General features: G+C 52.7%; 1 protein-coding gene across 3 annotated transcripts in view; it reads left to right on the forward strand.

Annotated features, from left to right (window-relative positions):
* The window catches only part of CTIF (CBP80/20-dependent translation initiation factor), a 344,748-nt gene extending 330,437 nt beyond the window's left edge, over positions 1-14,311 (forward strand). For all 3 annotated transcript variants that reach the window (XM_011968992.1, XM_011968993.1, XM_011968991.1), the window contains 2 exons: positions 8,752-8,805; positions 10,499-14,311. In XM_011968992.1, coding sequence (XP_011824382.1) covers positions 8,752-8,805; positions 10,499-10,714 — 270 coding nt within the window. In that variant the 3' untranslated portion in view covers positions 10,715-14,311. The remainder of the gene's footprint in view (positions 1-8,751; positions 8,806-10,498) is intronic.
* Positions 14,312-18,740: the final 4,429 nt, after the last annotated feature.

Consider the following 18,740-nt stretch of genomic DNA (forward strand, 5'->3'; position numbering starts at 1 on the left):
CCATTTTTTATTGGTTAATAAATACATAAATACATACATATACATATACATATAACATTACATAAAGCTTACCATTTAAACTTTTTTTTTTGAGACAGAGTTTCACTGTCACCAGGCTGGAGTGCAGTGGCACGATCTCAGCTCACTGCAACCTCCACCTCCCGCGTTCAAGCAATTCTCCTGCCTCAGCCTCCCGAGTAGCTGGGACTATAGGCCTGCACCACCACACCCAGCTAATTTTTGTATTTTTAGTAGAGATGAGGTTTCACCATGTTGGCCGGGATGGTCTTGATCTCTTGACCTCGTGATCCACCTGTCTCGACCTTCCAAAGTTCTGGGATTACAGGCATGAGCCACCGCGCCTGGCCCATTTTAACCATTTTTAAGTGTGCACTTCTTTGGCATTAAGCACATTTACATTGGTGTGCAACCGTCTCCACCATCCATCTCCAGAACTGTTTCACCTTCCCCAGATGAAACTCTGTCCCCATGAAACACTCCCCATCCTCCCTCCTCCCAGTTCCTGGCACCCACCGTTCTGCTCCCTGTCTGTATGAATTTGACTACTCTAGGGACCTCATGGAAGTGGAATCATACAGTGTTTGTTCTTCTGTGCCTGACTTATTTCACTTAGCATAATGTCTTCGGGGTTCGTCCGTGTTGTGGCATGTGTCTGAATGGCCTTCTTTTTATAGGCTGGATGATATTCCCCTTGCATGGATTTCCACTTGTTTATTTATTCATCTTTCAATGAACGCTTAGGTTGTTCCACCTCTTGGCTATTGAACATGAGTGTACTGTGCTGTGTGAACATGAGTGTACAAGTCACTGTTCAAGATGCCACTAATTTTTGAGACCTGTCTTTGAGCTAAGTGAAGCTGTTGTCTGCTGGAGATCCCAGATAGAACATACATGAATGAGAGAGCTAGTTGGCCCCTCCATACCGGCAGGGATTCGTATATCCCCGAAATGAGCTGTCTCTGAGGCAATCAGAGCCCTGAAGAAATGGGACATAGGACAGGTCATTTAGGCCAAGATGGAAAAGACTGGAAAGGTTCTTCCCTTGGGATGATACCCACTAAGGGCAAGTTCAGTAGGGATTTCTGGGCAGCCAGTGGTCACCCTGAAGCATGGGGAGACCAGGAGGGCGATGGCACTGATGGGGGCCCAGGGAGGAAGCCTGTGGAGTTGTGCCAAGGGCCCCCTGGAAGAGGCAGGCCAGACCCTTGTTATGCCACAGAGCAGCAGGTGGGGCCTTCAGCTGTGTGCCCTGTCCGAGGAGAGGTTGAGGGAGCATCCTCCACCATCCCTTCACCCCAAAGGGTCTGAGAATCCATTCTCAAAAGCCAGCAACCAAGCAGGTGTGTGCGGGGAGGACAGGACACGGTCTGCAGCCACCAAGATCCTGCCTGTGCTCTCTGCGTTCCAGCAATTGGGAGGGACAAGTAAGATGAGAAACTCCTTCCCTGACTTCCTTGAGAAAACCCAGCAGGCCATTTGCAAGAGGGCCTCTCGCACAATGTGATTTTTGGCTTCATGCAGACTTTCCCAAACAACCCAGAGAAAGATAAGAAGGTTGGAAAGGAGGCTCTGGAGTTGAAAACCCGTCCCCAGCTCTGCCTTAGGGCCCTGGGCAGTCTGTCCTCTGCCCTGGCAGGAGTTGCAGTAATAGGGGGAGCAGGGGCAGTGGCCCCAGGAGCCTGCCTGCGGGGAGTTTGGGCGTGCCCAGGGAAGAAGGCACGGGAAGGGGAAGTCACAAAGATAGGAGAAGGGAACAGAAAGAGCAGGGAGACTGCGGAACCGCTCTGCAGGCCCAAGCAGCCCCATCACGGAAAGTGGAAGGCACGCAGGCTATGGGCTGCAGAAGAGATGAGGAGGAGATCCTTGATTGTCAGGGCGAAGCGCTCACTGTCAACACCCTTGAGACTCCGGGAGCCTTCCACGCAGCCCTGTCAGCATCTCCCTCTCTCCTCAGAGGGAGACACAGCCACATTGAGAGCCTCTAGTGCCTGGCAGGCCCTGGCTCTTCTTGAAATTTCTCATATTATTACTTCGCTTGTCCCTAAACCTCAGAACCTGGCAGGCCCAGGCGAGGGACGACAGCCCCTGAGAAGCTGGTCTCAGGACACACCATGGCCCCAGGCGTACCTCCCTCCCTGGGAGAAGCATTGACTGAGCAGCCCCACTGTGTCAGCCAGCGACACCCGCCTGCGGCTGCGTCCCCAACCGCCCTCCCTTCCTCCCCATCATCTCCCGGGTTCTGCCTCTTCCCCACCCAGGGCCACCACCCACTCTGTCTGGAGTTTCATTCCCACCAGATACTTACCTTCCCCCTTTCCTGTGATTTCTACCAGCAATTTTTATTTTAAGGATTTTTTTTCCTGCTAAGCACCCTGGGGAAGCATATGAGGGAAATTTACTATAAGAAAAAAGTTCCAGACTAGACAGGGTGGTTCATGCCTATATTTTACCCAGCACTTTGGAAGGCCAAGGTGGGAGGATCACTTGAGCTCAGGAGTTCAAAACCAGCCTGGGCAACATAGTGGGACCTCGTCTCTAGTAAAAAAATTTTTTTAAAATTAGCCAGGTATGGTGGTGCACCCCTGCTCCCAGTTACTTGGGAGGTTGAGGCTACAGTGAGCTATGATTGTACCACTGCACTACACCCTGGGGGACAAAGTGAGACCCTGTCTTTAAAAAAAAAAAAAAATTCCAGCAAGACCACACAGAATTCTCCTAATGTTAGTCCCCATTTTCCCTGCTGAGTAAGTGTGGTTAGGCCCACCTTTCCCTCCGATCCCAGTCCCAGACAGTCACAGGACTCTCCCAGGCCCTGAACCAGCCCCTCGCAGTTGGATGTTGGACCCCATGACTCAGGTAGGCTTGCTGCAGGATAAGTCACAACCCCCACCTCCAACTTTTTCCAGAACCCACTTCCTGGTCTTCATCCTGGTCTCCTGGATCCTCTAGATGAACGAGACCCTTGCCTGTGGCCCAAGAAGGTCCCCCAGGCACTGACTGGTGGAAGCCTCCCTTGGCTCTCCTTGGGGATCCGCAGACCCCAGTGCAGGAGAGGGGCCACTGCCCCAGCGTGGCCCACATGGGCATACTGTAACTACTTAACCAGTCCCTTGTTGGGGGAGGTCCAGGTTACTTCCAATCTTTTGCTCTAATAATAGTACAGCAACTAGTGTACATGTGTTGTATGGCATGTGTGTGGTTATATGTGTGGGATAAATTCCTAGAAGTAATATTGCTGGGTCAGAGAGTGTGGACACTTCTATTGTTGATGATTATCACCAAATTGCCATCTACAGAGTGACACCAGCTTGTATTTCTACAAGCACTCAATGTTTGCAGACACATCGATAATAATCCTGTGCCACATCCCTTCTGGTGAGAGGGGCATGGGGAGGGGGTAGGTATCCACATCCCCCCTCCCTCTCATCTTTTCAAAGGTATGTGTATCAGAGGGCCTTGCAAGCAGCCTCTCTGGGTGAGCACTTTCCTTTCCTCTCGCAGACTCTCGGCTGTGCGAGTTTTCTCTCTGCCTCCCAAAGCATGTTTCTTAGCAAATATTTTCCAACGTGTACCAGATGTTGGGGAGAGCAGTGAACCGACGTCGCCCTACCCTCATGGAGCTTGCCTTCTAGAGCGGGGAGACGGGCAATAGGCAAACAAGTACATAATATGTCAGGGGCTGTAGAAAGGGGTGAGCTGGGAGGTAAGTGGGGGATGGTGGCTGCTCAGGGAAGGCCTGTCTGTCCTGGGGATGTTTGGGCAGGGCCCTGCATAGGATGAGAGAGTGAGGTCTGTGGATCTGCGGTGGCCACGAATTTCCAGCGACAAGTATGCAGAGGCCCAGAGTTGGAAATGTGTGGGTGGGATGCGAGACCCCGAGGGTCCTCAGTGCCTGTCAAGTGTGCAGCCCACACTGTTCCCTCCCCTGGGTTGACCCTTGCTCTCCACCTGCTCATCATTTGAGCAGTTGAAGGCCCACCTCGGCTCGCTCATCCCAAAATGATTTCTTTTCTATGTGTCTGCTGCAAACCCAGTTCTCAGGCCAGTTCTGACCCAGTTACCAAGGAGAATGAGGTCTGGTCCCTGAAAGTGGCTCTGGCCAGTCAAGCACTCCTGCAGCCCTGGAACCTGGGCACGAGTTTCCTGCCGTGGGTCCTCAGCTCCTGTGGTGCATGCTGTAGGTCCTGCTGTGGGGCCCCTCGGCTGGGTGGATGGATGCAACATGACAGGAGACAGGAAGAATTAAGGATGTGCAGAATGTGGATTTTGAGCCAGCAACATGACCAGTCCCCAGGGTTGGCTGGGCGTGGTTTTGCCTCTCCTTCTTGACTATATCATGCCCAGATCAAAACTTTGGCTCCAGCTCTCAGTGAGTAAATGAGGATGTGCCCTCAAAATGCCATCTTGTACCCTCTTCTCACCCTCTACCCTTCCTTTTAAAAATGCAAAAAAGATACACATAAATCATGTTGACCAACAGTTCACGAATCCCCACTGTTGCCAGAGGCATTGCTTGGGGTTAAAGGGCAGCAAAGGTGAATTTGGCACTGTCCCTGCCTTCAAGAAGCCGACAGTTCACCCTGGAAGATTCTTCACTTGTGTGGAATGTGCATGGGGGCGGAAAGCAGGAGTGCCTGAGAGTGAGAAGAAGGGAGGGCAGGGTCTGGGGTGGTCAGGAAGGGTCTGAGGAACAGCTGGGAAGTGACCCAGCCTTGAAGGATGGAGAGAAGTTGGACAGCCCCAAAGATATAAAGTCATTTGGAGTCTAAACACCAGCTATGAAGTGCGGCCCTTGAACCCGCATGGGAAGAAGTCATGGAAACCCATGGCTTTAGCCAAAGAGGAGCCTGAAGTAGAAATGATTCTCCCTGGCCCCAAGCTCTCACCTTCCCCATCCACTCTGGAGGCAAATGTGTGCAGGCCTGACCCCTCTTGCTCTTTGCTCCCACTGCTGCTCTAGGCCACACTGCCACCATGCCTGGTCAGGTCCCTCAATGTCCACCCCTCCCTCCTACAGCAGTCAGAATGGTCCCCTGAAGACATAAACCAGGCCAAGCATGGTGGCTCTCACCTATAATCTCAATGCTTTGGGAGGCTGAGGCAGGAGGATCACTTGAGGCCAGGAGTTCAAGATCAGCCTGGGCAACAGAAAGAGACCCTATCTCTACAAAAAATAAAAAAATAAGCAGGGCATGATGGCCTGCACCTGTGGTCCCATTGACACAGGAGGCTGAGGACAGAGGATTGCTTGAGCCTAAGAGTTTGAGGTTACAGTGAGCTGTGTTAGAGCCACTACACTTCAACCTAGGCAACAGAGCAAGACTCTGTCTCTAAAATAAAAGCATAAGACCCCCTCACAGGGCCCCTCACATTGCTCAGAGTAAACCCCAGAGTCTTGCCTAATGGGCCCTGGGCCTGCTGCCTCCCTGACCTCTTCTCCTAAGTCTCTCCCACGTGCTCTTCACCCTGACACTGGCCTCCTCCATGGGCCATGAACCCACCCACCCCAAGCCTTCTGCCGGGACCATGCTAACTGGGCTTCATGGCCTGGCTTCCTGGCACCTTTGGCCACTACACCAGTATTCCTGACACCCTTACCCAACATCTTTTTTTTTTTTTTTTTTTTTTTTTTGAGACAGAGTCTTGCTCTGTCGTCCAGGCTGAAGTGCAGTGGCATGATCTCGGCTCACGGCAATCTCTGCCTCCCACCCCAGACTCAAATGATTCTCCTGCCTGAGCCTCCCGAGCAGCTGGGGCTACAGGCACCGACCACTACGCCTGGCTAATTTTTGTATTTTCAGTAGAGATGGGGTTTCACCATGTTGGCCAGGCTGGTCTCAAACTCCCAACCACATGATCCACCCCCCGACCTCGTGATCCGCCCTCCTCGGCCTCCCACAGTGCTGGGACTACAGGTGTGAGCCACCGCACCCAGCCCACTTTTTAAAAAAGTGTTATCATGAATAATATTTTTGATTGATAGGTCATAATTGTATACATTGTTGCAGTACGATGTGATGTTTTGATATATGGATACAATGTGGAGTGATTCAACCACACTCATTGACATATTCATCACCTCACAAGTGCTGCTTTGCATCACAGCCTTACCGCCATCTGATAGAGATGCTTATTGGTTTGTTTTCTGCATTTCCACTGCCCTGGAGCTGCATTTCCACCGCCCTGGAGCAGGGCCTGGTCTGTCTTGTTCTCTGCAGTGAACGGTGCTGGTCTGGTGCAGGCGCTCGGCAGATACTTGTGACTTTGTCCCTTTTGTTTTGGTAGATCTGTGCTGCTTTCAAAGTGCCACCTCAGCATATCTCTACAGTGTGATCAAGGAGCCCTGGCATCTGGAACAGGACTGTGTTGAGATCAGAGACCCAGTCTGTCGTCTGATTGATCTCTACTGACTTTGAGGTTATGGAAGTTGTAGGAAGGTTGTTCTTATGGTTTAGACAGCATGTAGTATGTTTTCATTCATTCCACATTCCACTCCATATTTGAGTACCTACTAAACATAGTTCAAGGATTTCTGTAGATGGAGTGTGCCAAAATGCTTCTCCATAAAAGCAGTGAATCACCTTTGCGTGAATTGAGTTAGATGTTGGTTACTGGGCTCCCTTGAGTTGTGGGTTAGGAGTTAACTGTGGCCTGACCTGGATCCCCGTGACCAGGTGATGCTCTCAGTTTGCCAGCAACAGAACCGTCTCTGCCTCCGACATTTCCTAAGCAGGACAGTAGCCTGGGCCGTGGCATGCTAGGAAGATCACTCTGGCCAGTTGTGTACAAGATAACTTGCAGGGGAAGGAAGTGGGGACCAGGATGGCCATCAGGAAGCAGGACAATCCCCCATGAGGGAAGCAACAAAACCTCGCCTTTGAGTAAGGCCAGGGACCTGGAAAAGTGGGACTAAAGTGTCCTGGAGACGTTTTAGAGGAAAACTACCAGAACCTGGTACCTTCTTGGTTATGGATGGGGAGGAGAGAGCAAAATGACTAAGGTTTTGAGCTGGAGGTAACAGGGAGCTGCTTTGAGGCAAAGATGATAAAGCCATAATGTTATCCAGCAAGTGAAGTCCAATGAGTGTGGGACAGTTCGTGCAGATGAGTTAGATGTGGGGTCCTTGAGAGTCGGGATGATCGACATGGCAGGAGGGGATGGCACTGAGAGGAGCAGAAGCTTGACGATGACTATTTGGGGAGGAAAATTTTGGAGGAATGCCTGTTTTAGGAACTGAGAGGAAAAGCATTAGCCAGCAAAGGGGGCTGTGGAAGGAGTGGCCCATGGGGCTGGTGAGCTTCTTGGAAGCCATGCCCAGAGAGGGTTTCAAGCATGTGGCGTCAGCACAGCAGTGCTGCTGGGGGTTCAAGAGAGAGAGAGAGTGAATCAGAAAACTGAGAAACAGCAAGCATTGGTGAGGCTGTAGAGAAACCAGAACCCTCATGCATTGCTAGTGAGAGTGTAAAATGGTGGGGCCATTGTGGAAAACAGTCTTGCAGATACTCAAAAAGCTGAACATAGAGTTACCACATGACCCAGAAATTCTATTCCTATGTAATATCCAGGAGAATTGAAAACATGCATCCAGGTAAAGCCTGGTACGTGAGGGTTCATGGCAGGACTATTCCTAATGGCTAAAAGGTGGAAACAACCCAAATGTCCATTAACAGATGAATGGGTAAACAAATTGTGACATATCCTTACAATGCAATATTACTCAGCAACAAAAAGGAATAAGGTACTGGTACGTGCTACATGAATGAACCCTGAAAACCTTAAGTGAAAGAAGTCAATCACAAAAGGCCACATATTGTGTGATTACATTTCTATAAAATGTCCAGCATGGGCAACTCCACAGAGACATAAAATCGGGGGGCGTTACCAGGCCCTGGAGTGAGGAGGAAGAGGGAATGGCTGCTAATGGGTATGAGTTTGTCTGGGGAGTGATGAAAATGTCCAGTACTTAAATAGTGGTGATGGTTGCACAATTCTGAGGATATCCTAAAAAGCACTGAACTATGTACTTTAAAATGGTGGATTTTGTGTTATGTGAATGATATCTCAATTTAAAAGAGACAGAGAGATTAAGAGAATGAGCCAGGCAGGTCAGGGGAAGCATGGACTGTAGCGTGGCCGGACTGCACGCTAAGCAGCCCAGCCATGGCCTTAGTTAGGAGACAGTTCCAGCCCCTGAGTAAGTCCACAGATTCGTGGTTTGGAAAGCCTACAGCGCGGGGCCAGTGGAGAAGAGGGCTTTGACTCCTGAACTTCCTCCTGTGGCCAGGGCCCAGGGGCGCCTGAGCCAGTGGCTCAACCTCCTCACCGTACAGGATTTACCAATTATATGTCTCTAAGCTAATTTCATTTCCCTGAGGACTTCTGCTGACCAGTTGTTAACAGTGGATGATGCCAGTGCACTCACTGCTGCAGGCTTTCTCTTCAATGGCCTCTTGAATCTTGGTGTTCAGAACTGGCCCAGGGGCTCCACATCGCACCGTCACACTGACCTCCAGCTGCTCAAACCCTGTCGGAGAAATCACTGCCACCCGGCGCAACTGACTTTCTGCTCTCTGACTTTTGCGGGCTCTCACTCTAGCCTGAACCTTGGAGATGTTTGTTACAGGCTGCATCAGGGCTGGGGCTGCAGGTCAGCGGGGGCTGCAGGGAGCTACAGGGGCTAGTAGCCGGCATGTCTCCTTCAGTGGCGCTCTCTGCCCCTCTCTTCCACAGCTCTTGCAATCTCAGGATGTGAAGGAAGATGCTGTCCTTTGCTGCTCTATGGAGGTAAGCGGTGGGGCTTTGACATCCTCAACCTCAGAGCTGGTGCATCTCTCATGCCTTAACAGTTCTAGGGGCCCAGGTGTTGTTGGAGGCGTTTACAACTCCAGGGGAAGGTAGGGGGATGGCTTCAGGAGTGGGCATGGACTTCTGCATCCAGAATTATCCACCCCAAGCCAGAGTGAACACTGATGGTGACAGCAGCTCACCCCTGACTGAAGGGAGAGAGAAGTGATTCCCTAGACAGAGGGGTGGCATTGCCTACTTCCCTGTCCCCCCAAGACCCCCCGTGCCCCAGCTCAGGCAGGCCACACACATGACTTAAGAAGCTCCTAATGACCTCTGCCCCCAAATATCTCCCTTTGCTTTGCTAATGCTTGGCAATCCAGTGCTGGCACAGCCCATCTGAAAGCACCCCTCTTAAGAGGTGCCACTCCTGTCCCTAAGCTGTGACCCCTGCTCATGGAAACTTCCTCTGTGCTCTTCCTTCAGAGCCTGGCTTTGGCCCAGTCCCTGGGTAGATTTTGCCCTCTGCAGATGATCCAGAGTCACCCAGGCAGGAGAGGGGTTTCCAGATGAGGACCTGGGCCTGACAGCTGTCTTGAGCATACTCAGGTGGCTTCTGCCTGGCTGCAAAGGCCTCAACTGAGGAGTTCAGAGGCCAGAAGCACTGGGAGCTGGATGGCAGCCTTGGGTCTGTGGGACTCTGTTTGTTTGCTGGGCTCTAGCTGGGCACCCTACAAGGGGTTTGGGATTGGGGGGGGATTAAGGAGAAGGAGAAACCCTGGTCCTTGCCCTCAGGCAGCTTCCAGTCTGGTTAGGAATAGCTGTCACACAGAGAGTGGATAGAGTAAGTGTAAGTACAGAGACATCCCTGAAAAGTCAGGGGAGAGAGGTCAGGGAGGGCTCAGGGTGTTAAGGGAGGCTTTGCGAAGAAGGCAGAGCTTAGAAAAACGGATGGGACAAGGCTGGGGACAGAGATGGGAACTGAGATTGTATAGAGAGGGCCTGGGGGGCACTGGCCAGGGGTGTGCTGGTCCAGGAAGAGGGGCTCCTTCTTCCCAGTGGGCTTTTCAAGATTATCTAGGGCTCTCATGAGGGCCTTCTTCACCAGTTTGTATTTCTGTCCCCCACTTCCTGTCACAAGCATGAGCAGAGGTCACTTCTGGGGGCTGGGAGGTGGGATCAGGATCAGGACAAAAGGAGAAAGAAACAGGAGGCATCACCCTTGTTCTCAAGTTCCAATGGACACATGTAATAATGACTAAGCTCATTTCCAGGGAGACGCCCTAGCAAGTGAAAATGATCACAGGGCCCCCTGATCACCAAGGGCACAGATCATGGAGCCATTTGAGGGTGCGGGTGTAGTCAGGGAAGGCTTCCTGGAAGAGGGAGGCTCTTGGGTAAAAGGGATAAGAGGCATGTTCCTGGTGACGGCTCTTTCAGCCCTGGGCAGTAGGCAATATCCTGATCTCTCTGGATCTTGCTGGCAGATTGGTTGGTAAATGTGGGATCTCACCCTTGGCTACTCTACCTTCCACTCTCCCTGTCCTTCCAGCCGTGGCACAGGGGCCTGGGCCTGTATGTCCCTGAGACAACCCAGCTATTTCCTATCCCTGACCCCAGCCCACCTAATCAGGGTGGCCAGTGGGCCATTGTGGGGCCCGAGTCCATCCTAACCCCACATCTCTGTCCACAGCTGCAGAGTACAGGCCGGCTGCTGGAGGAACAGCTGCCTGAGATGATGACAGAGCTCCTGGCCAGCGCACGGGACAAGATGCTGTGCCCCTCTGAGTCCATGCTGACCCGGTCGCTGCTCCTAGAGGTCATCGAGCTCCACGCTAACAGCTGGAACCCTCTGACGCCCCCCATCACGCAGTACTACAACAGAACCATCCAGAAACTGACAGCCTGACAGCCAGGGGGCCTGGCGGGCGGCCCGCGGGCAGCTGGGGCCCTGGTGCACAGGGCCAGATGGACAGGCGGGAGGACAGGGGTGGCCCTGGCGGGAGAAAGAAATGGGGAGGAGGGCAGGCAGAGTCGGTGGCCAGTCTGGAGCCAGACGGGGAAGGGAGAAAATCCCTGAGAGGAGTGCCCCCGCACAAGCCCCCGGCCCGAGCATGCAAGCTCACACCAATAAGGGAAGCATGTTTCTTTTTCCTGGTGGCCCTGGTCCTCCCCTTCCTCACTCCCGCCTCTCCCCTCCCCATCAGACCCATCCCCCACAGAGCTTTGTGTGAGGGATCTCATCGCTGTGACTCCTCAGAGACCTTGGCAGCCTCGCACGCCGGGGCACCGCTTGGGTCAGAAAGGACCTCGGAAGGCTGAAAAAGTGGGTCGGAGACGGGCTCGCATTGTTCCCGCATGCTGTCAGGCGCAGTCGCCAACTGGCAGCAGGCGACGTGTAGCAGATGTCCGGGAGGACAAAGGCAGGCACGGTCCCCACCAGCCGCCCGTAATTGACGGCCTTTGTCAGCCATGGCAGAGCTGGCGCTCCACCTCCCATCTCCGAGTCCTCCTCACTGCAGCCCCCCAGCCTCAGGCCTAGGGGGTCAGGCGCAGGAGGGGAGATGGAGTTTGCAGTTCCACTTGCACTCTTTTGTTTATTGTGTTTTATTTTTCAAAAGTCGGTTGCTTTGAAGTCTCTTCGGTCAATGAAAATGCCCGTGATGTGATCACACAGTCAGCACTGTTGAGGAACCCCGGATTAGTGGGAGATCAAACCCAGCCCCCTCTAGAAGGATTCTAGCCACAGACAGCTTGCCAGTAGCCAATTAGGGTAATTGGAAACTTCTGCCCCTGCAGGGGTCCCCGCTGGAATCCTGTGTTCCTCGCCACTGGCTTCTAGCGCCTGTTTTCTCAAAAGAGCTGATACTGTCACCACTGGGACCAAGTTAAACCTGGTCCTGGCCCCAGGGGCCTGTGGCAAACAGGGCACAGAACGAGACTGGCAAATTAAAACCAAAATTCTAGATGGTGTCTCGCGCTCCACACACAGGTCTTACTGGGGAAAAGAACGGGAATGGGGGCTCCCCAGGACTCGACTTTAGCTAATGCGCTGTGTCCCTGCCCCAGCTCGGACCTAGAAGCCCAGCCCTCCCCCAGCTCTTGGGAAAGGGGTGAATTCACTGAGTCATGAGAGGGACAGTCAGGTGACTAGTGGGGTCGCCAGATGGAGCTTCCCAGTTGGGAAACAAGGCTGGGGTTTCTTGGCAGGCCCTCATCCTGGGGAGCAGGCCCTGTTATTGACTAGAGAGGAAGGTGTGGGGTGGAACAGGCATCCACATAGCTCCATCTCTGGGGGCTGGAGCACACACTTTGATGAGCCCCCCGGAAATGACGTCAGAGCCTAGCCACTTCCTTATTTGCTCTTTTATTGAGGCCGGGCAGGCCCTGGGTCACGTTGGAGGCCCCTCTTGGTCCACATTGGACTGGCCAGGAGGTGATAGGCAGGGGAGGTTCTCGTGATTGATTCTGAGTCTGAGAGTGGTGAGTGGGGAGAGGCTTCCCCAGTTCTCTCCAACTTTCCCTGCAGCTGCAACCTGCCCTCTGGTCCCAGGTGTGGAGCCTGTGCCTGTCTCCAAAAATAGCCTGTTGACGACAAAGTGTGGGGGGCACAAGTTTACCTGAAACAGGTCGGTGGTCTTTCCCAAGAAGCCCACGCCACTTCTGGTCCCTGGCCCCTGAACCCTGCCTTCTTCCTCCCTCCACAGTTTCGTCCCAGACTTTCCTCAAGCTCCTCCTCACTGCCCTTCCTCCCCAGCCCAGCCTGGGGACATAGATGCGCATGGGTAGCAGGCCTTGAGGGAGGAGCTGGCTGATGTGGGGCTGCTCAGGGTGGGCCCCGAGGCGAGCTTGCTGTCGTGGCCAGGCAGCCTCCACCTGTGCTTCAGCAGCCCCTGCCTCCCCGAAGTGTGTGGGGTGTGTCTGCTAGGAGGAGGCAAGGCCCCCAAAGAGAGGAGAGACCTGGGAGTGGGAGCTCAGGTCAGGGAGCAGGCAGGGGAGTGGGGTCTCCTAGACCCTACGGTGAGCTCAGAGCAAGCTTCATGCAGGACGCTCCGAAACTGTGTGGAGGGGGCTGTGTTGTGGGCACCTTGGGGCCTGACACTGCTTCCTCCGAACGGGCTCCTTGGTGGTCTGGCCACAGGGGCAGCTCCCCCTTGGCTGTTAGGACCAGAGTGTGAAGAAGTGAAATATAAATATGTATACATATATAAATATATTTTTAATTACATGTCGTGTCACGGTGGCTCCAGATGTACTGTTTGCCTAGTTTATTCCACTGCTTGAAGCGCTTCCTAGCCAATCTGAACAACACTTTAAACTGTTTTTCTAAATGCAGGTTACTGCTCCTTTTTCAGACATGGAAGGAAAACGTTAAGTTTTTTGTTTTTTTTTTAAGAAACAACAGTCAAGCCTAAAATTTGAGACCCTGAGGCAGCTTCCCAAGGGAGACTACTGAGACAGGAACTGTAGAACAGAAGTGGACGCCCCACAGACCCCTGGCCCCCTCCCCAAGCCCCGTCCCCTCTCTGCGGCATGAGGAAGGCCACGTCTGAGTTAACCTCTGAATGTACGTGATGAGAGGCAGAGCTTGCGTTGCTTTCCCCTCGCCCGCGGTTCTTGGCGCATGGAAGAGGCGGTCCAGCCATCTGATGTTGATCCTGTCTCAGTCTCCCCACTGCCTGTCAGGATGAGTTAGTCATTGTTTTTCTCCGAGGCGGCCTGCTTGCCACAGCCCTGCTCCCCACGGCCTGGTGGCTTTGCCGAAGCTCTGGGACCGCAGCCCCAGCGAGGCTCCCGACCTCACCCAGACGAGGCCGGGAGCCCCGCCGCCCTCCCCGGGAGTGTGCACCCTCAGACCCCGTTCTGTCTGTTCGTCCTTCCTTGACCAGTCTGTAAACCTTCACTGTTTGGGGATCGTCCTGTCCATTCATGTAAATGTAAATGTTGGCCGAGTCGGTATTTATTCTGATTTTTATTTTATTCTATTTTATTTTCTCCGAGGGATGAGGGTGGGGGGTGTGGGAATTGTACCACGGATCAGGCCTGGGCAGCTGTAGGGGCGGGGGCCCAGACAGCCAGGCCGCCACCACAGCAGCCCCATGGGGTGCCCCAGACGCGGGCCTCCAAGAAGCCAAGTCCCAGTCTGTTTTCTGGCATCAGACGCCGCCCGTGTTCCTTGTCAGACAGACTCTCAAGCCTGCCCGGGGAGTCGTGTCCGTCAGCTGCAGGGCACTGTGTTGGGAAACTGTTGGCTGGGCCTTTGAGGACGCAGATCAGGAGAAAGACGACTTTCCTCTGTTCGGAACACTCGCATGGAAGGGCTGGCCGCCTCCCTGAGCCGGCTGGGAGCGGGCGACGGGACCTACCTCCCCGGAGCAGGGGCCTGGGGCTTCCCCCCAAAGCTGCCGCGGAACCCCGCTAACGCGACCACCCTCCCTCCGTCGGTGTGTCCTGCTTTCCAGCTGAACCCAAACTACAAGTGGGTTTAAAAAAATAAACACCACCAAAAACAAAATGCTCAGATTCTGTGCTCTTTGTGTGTTCAGCAAAAGAAACCTTTTCCCCAGGCTCATGTGCCTCAGCTGTACCAGCAGGGCCTCCAGGAGCTGGCCCAGGAGATGAGCTGAGGGGAAGATTCCCCACAGTGTAGCTGCTGTGGGGAGCAGGGGCAGGATCTGGGGCCTCAGCAAGAAGTTGGTCCAGGAGACCGTGGGTGAAGGAGACTTACGTCCCCCAAAACTGGGAACTCTGACCTATCCGAAGTGGTGCGATTAAGCCAGTCCTGGGTAAAATGGCTTTTGCACTAAAGGTTTGGTTTAACCGCCCCCCCTCCAAACCTACCCCTTCCCTGGAAATGTCACTGTGGCGTTTGGCAATGAGTCATTTCAAGAGGGCTGAGATTTGGGCCCAGTGGCTTCCAAAAATCAACAGCGAGTGGCTGTCCAGTCCCAGTTGGTCAAATGAGTCTTTCATCAAAGAGTTCCCAAAGGGCCCAGTGATTTCTTTTCCTGTGATGATATGTCTCTTGTTTTGCACAATCCTGCCCATGGCAAGGCACTAGGGACACTGCTTCCTGGTAGCGCTCCCCTCTCCTTGGGGATTCTTTCTTGCTAGAACTTGCTGGTCCTTCAGATCCTTGCAGGAGTCGCACCAGAGCACCAACCCCCTTCATCCTTCCCTGGCCTGGCTACAGTGGCGGCCAGGGCCTCCCAGGAGCCGGGTGAAGGCATGTTGAGATTCGGGCATTGCCCTTCACTGAGTCACACACCCACCGTGACACTGACAGGGACAGCCAAAAGTCCACAGACTGCGTAGAGAGAGATAACGTCTTAATTAAACAATTGAGGTACGTGCCGGGCCAATTTTTTTTTTGTTTTTTTTTGAGATGGAGTCTTGCTCTGTCACCCAACCTGGAGTGCAATGGCGTGATCTCAGCTCATTGCAACCTCTGCTTCCTAGGTTCAAGCAATTCTCCTGCCTCAGCCTCCTGAGTAGCTGGGATTGCAGGCACATACCACCAAGCCTGGCTAATTTTTTATATTTTAGTAGAGACAGGGTTTCACCATGTTGCCCAGGCTGGTCTTGAACTCCTGAGCTCAGGCAATCTGCCCGCCTCGGCCTCCGAAAGTGCTGGGATTACAGGCGTGAGTAACTGCTCCCAGCCCTAATTTTTGTATTTTTAGTAGAGACAAGTTTTCGCCATGTTGGCCAGGCTGGTCTCGAACTCCTAACCTCAAGTGATCCACCTGCCTCCGCCTCCCAGGGTGTCAGGATTACAGGCGTGAGCCACCGGGCCAGGCCCAAATTCATTTTTATAAAAATGCAAAGCAGTAGAAGCAGCCATTGGAGGTCAAGATGAAAGGTGGGGAGACAATGAGGAACAGGGAGACTTATCAAACACTGCAAAAGAGAAAGGAGATTTTCCTGGATGGTTTAGTCCTACTTCCAGAAGGCCCTAAGTTACTGAACACTATGAGACACAGCATCAGAATAATACATGTTTCAATCCTGATTTCACCACCATCTTTCTGCTGGCAGGCATTCTCTTGTCGTTTTAGAGTGGTTTTACGTTTGTACTGGGATGCTCACAGCACAACTTACAAGGAAGGGCCTTCTAAGGACCAAGGCAAAGATAGCAGAAAAATAAAGGGTTGAGCAGTTGAAACGGCAAATAAGTGGTCCTGCCTTAGTGTTAACGGTCTCCCTCACTCCTCCAGTTCCTCAGCGGCTTCCTTACACGGTCTCAGCTGGTCCCGTGAAGTAGGCAGACGAGTGTTTTCCGTTCCCATTTTACAGGTGAGCCAAAGGCTGATCACCAGAAGAGCCAGGGCGAGGGTGAGCCCAGAAAGTAAGCGGGTCCTTCAGACTCCTCATCCCTGCAGTGCCCCAGGGAGCCAGCCAGTCACACCAGCCAGACAAAAGGAGCAGCCAGCTGCCCCCTGGGACTTGGCCGGCTGGGGGCAGGCCACGTGGGCTTCCCGCTTCATCAGTGGAAACCGGGACCACGATGAAATACCTCAGATCAGGAGATTTCAGTGGAGTGGGCAGAAGGAGCAATGGTGCAGGGTTTGGTGCTGTTCTCTAAAAGGACCCATTATCATATGTGCAGTGTATGTTGTTGGATCCCAGTTTCCCCCAGGCCAGTGAGGGGGACCCTGATAGTGGGACGTATCAAGCATCAAGGTCAATACCCAAATTGCCTGGGAACATTTTCAAACTACATACTGAAACAGGACACATATACACACCAATATTTTCAGAATTTGGGCCTTAGGGAGCCCCTCTTCTTACTGGTGCATGTGTGCTGTGTGTTGGATGGGTGCAAGAGAAAAGATGGTTGAGAGCCACCATCCACCACTCCTGGAACACAGTGCGATGATGGCCATGGAGGGCTGTCATAAGTAGTGCAGAATTATTGTCTGGGGACAGCAAGCCATGCTGCTGTGCTCTTCTGCAGTCTTGGGGTCTGCCATCTTGGCTGAAACAAGGCCGGCTGGCACATCTGCAACATGGAGCAGGGGCTCTGGCAAGTTGCTTGAATGTGGAACAGAATCCACACCACGGACTCGGGCTGCATTCTCACTCCTATGGGCCTTAGGTACTTTTGCCTTCATAGGCCCCTTTTCCATTTAAAAAAAAAAAAAAAATGGAAATATTATGACTACATTGGTAACAGAGACAAATATATTATTTTTATTAAAACATTTTCTCTGACCTAGAAGTTCATTTTTTTACCTCTGATTTTAAAAGAAATTAAAACATTTTGTGGGCCCCTAAAAAACGTTTTGTGGGCTCCTGTCTTAGTCCATTCAGGCATCTGTAACAAAGTACCATAGACTGGGTGGCTTATAAACCACAGGCATTTATTTCTCAATGTCTAGAAGTTGGATGTCTCAAATCAGGGAGCCAGCATAGTCAGGGTCTGGCGAGGGCCTACTTCCCAGTGGCAGACTGCTAACTTACTGGATCTTCATGGCAGAAAGAGAGTAAGAGAGTTCACTGGGGTCTCTCTTATAAGGGCACTAACCCCATTGATAAGGGCTCCATCCCTCTGACCTCCTCACCTCCCAAAGGCGCCTCCTCATACCATCATATTGGGGATTAGGATTTCAACATATGCATTTAGGGGAACACAAAAACATTCTGTCCATAGCAGCACCCTTTGTGTATGCCTAACAGGTGTATTGGACCTACCTGAGTGTCATCTGAGCTGGGAGTCCCACCTTTCTCTGCTGCCCACCTGATCTCTGGGTGACTCAGGGCTGGGGAGGAGGAGTGGTTCAAAAGCAGTCTTCCAAGGAAGCAGTTGGCCCATGCTGGAAGCAGATGCAGTAGCTGCCTCTGCCCTGGACTGGCTGCCAGCCAGACAGCTCCGAGCGCCAGCCAGAGCAGCTGTGTTTGCCGCGCTAAGGAGGCTGGCCCCGGAGAGCCCGATTCATCACACAGCACTTTCTCTCCTCTGCAGCCCTTTCGCACACATTATCTGGTTATGGTCTCACCAGAGCCCTGTGAAGGAAGTAAATACAATACTTATATCCATTTCAAATATGGAGAAACTGAGGCATACAGAGCCATCCCATAGGTTTGAATGGGGCTTTATAGTCTTTAAATATATGACTATGTCTGATCCTTACAATGGCCCTGCCAGGTGACATGTTTTTGACGACATTGTAAAGAAGGGAGACAGGCTCACAGAAGCAGAGTAACAATCCCATGTCATGGGACCTGTAGGCACAAAGACCAGGCCTTGAATTGCTGCCTTCTTAGTCCTAAGATGGGACTGGTGGGTGGGTGTGGGGACCAGGCTGAGGACCCAGGCCACTTTATGCCTGAGTCCCCTGATCCATGCCTGTGGAGTGCAGGTCTGTGCTTCCTGCCCAGTGTCCCATAATTCTAACTGGTTTCCATCTTCAGCCTCCCCATTTGCTGGGCATCCCCTGGTTCCCAGGCAGAGTCCTGAGTCTCCTGCAACCCACGGGGGCATCCATTCCATGGGTGGGATCAGTTTCAGGTGACAGATGAAGTCTTACAATATGGCTAGGTCAGGTATGGTGGCTTAAGCCTGTAATCCCAGCACGTCATGAAGCTGAGGTGGGAGGATCACTTGAGCCCAGGAGTTTGAGACCAGCCTGAGCAACATGACAAGACCCCGTCTCTACAAAAAAAAAAAAAATCTCTCTCTATATATATGTATTTTTTAACTAGCTGGTCATGATGGCATGCACCTGTAGTCCCAGCTACTCAGGGGGCTGAGGCAGGAGAATGGCTCGAACCCAAGAAATCAAGGCTGCAGTGAGCTGTGATTGCACCACTGCACTCCAGCCTGGGTGACAGAGCAAGACCTGTCTCTAAAAAAGGAGGCAAGCACGGTGGCTCACGCCTGTAATCCCAACACTTTGGGAGGCCGAGGTGGGTGGATCACTTGAGGTCAGGAG

This window comes from Mandrillus leucophaeus, unplaced genomic scaffold (assembly GCF_000951045.1).
Source record: "Mandrillus leucophaeus isolate KB7577 unplaced genomic scaffold, Mleu.le_1.0 Scaffold87, whole genome shotgun sequence".
NCBI classification, from domain to species: Eukaryota; Metazoa; Chordata; class Mammalia; order Primates; family Cercopithecidae; genus Mandrillus; species Mandrillus leucophaeus.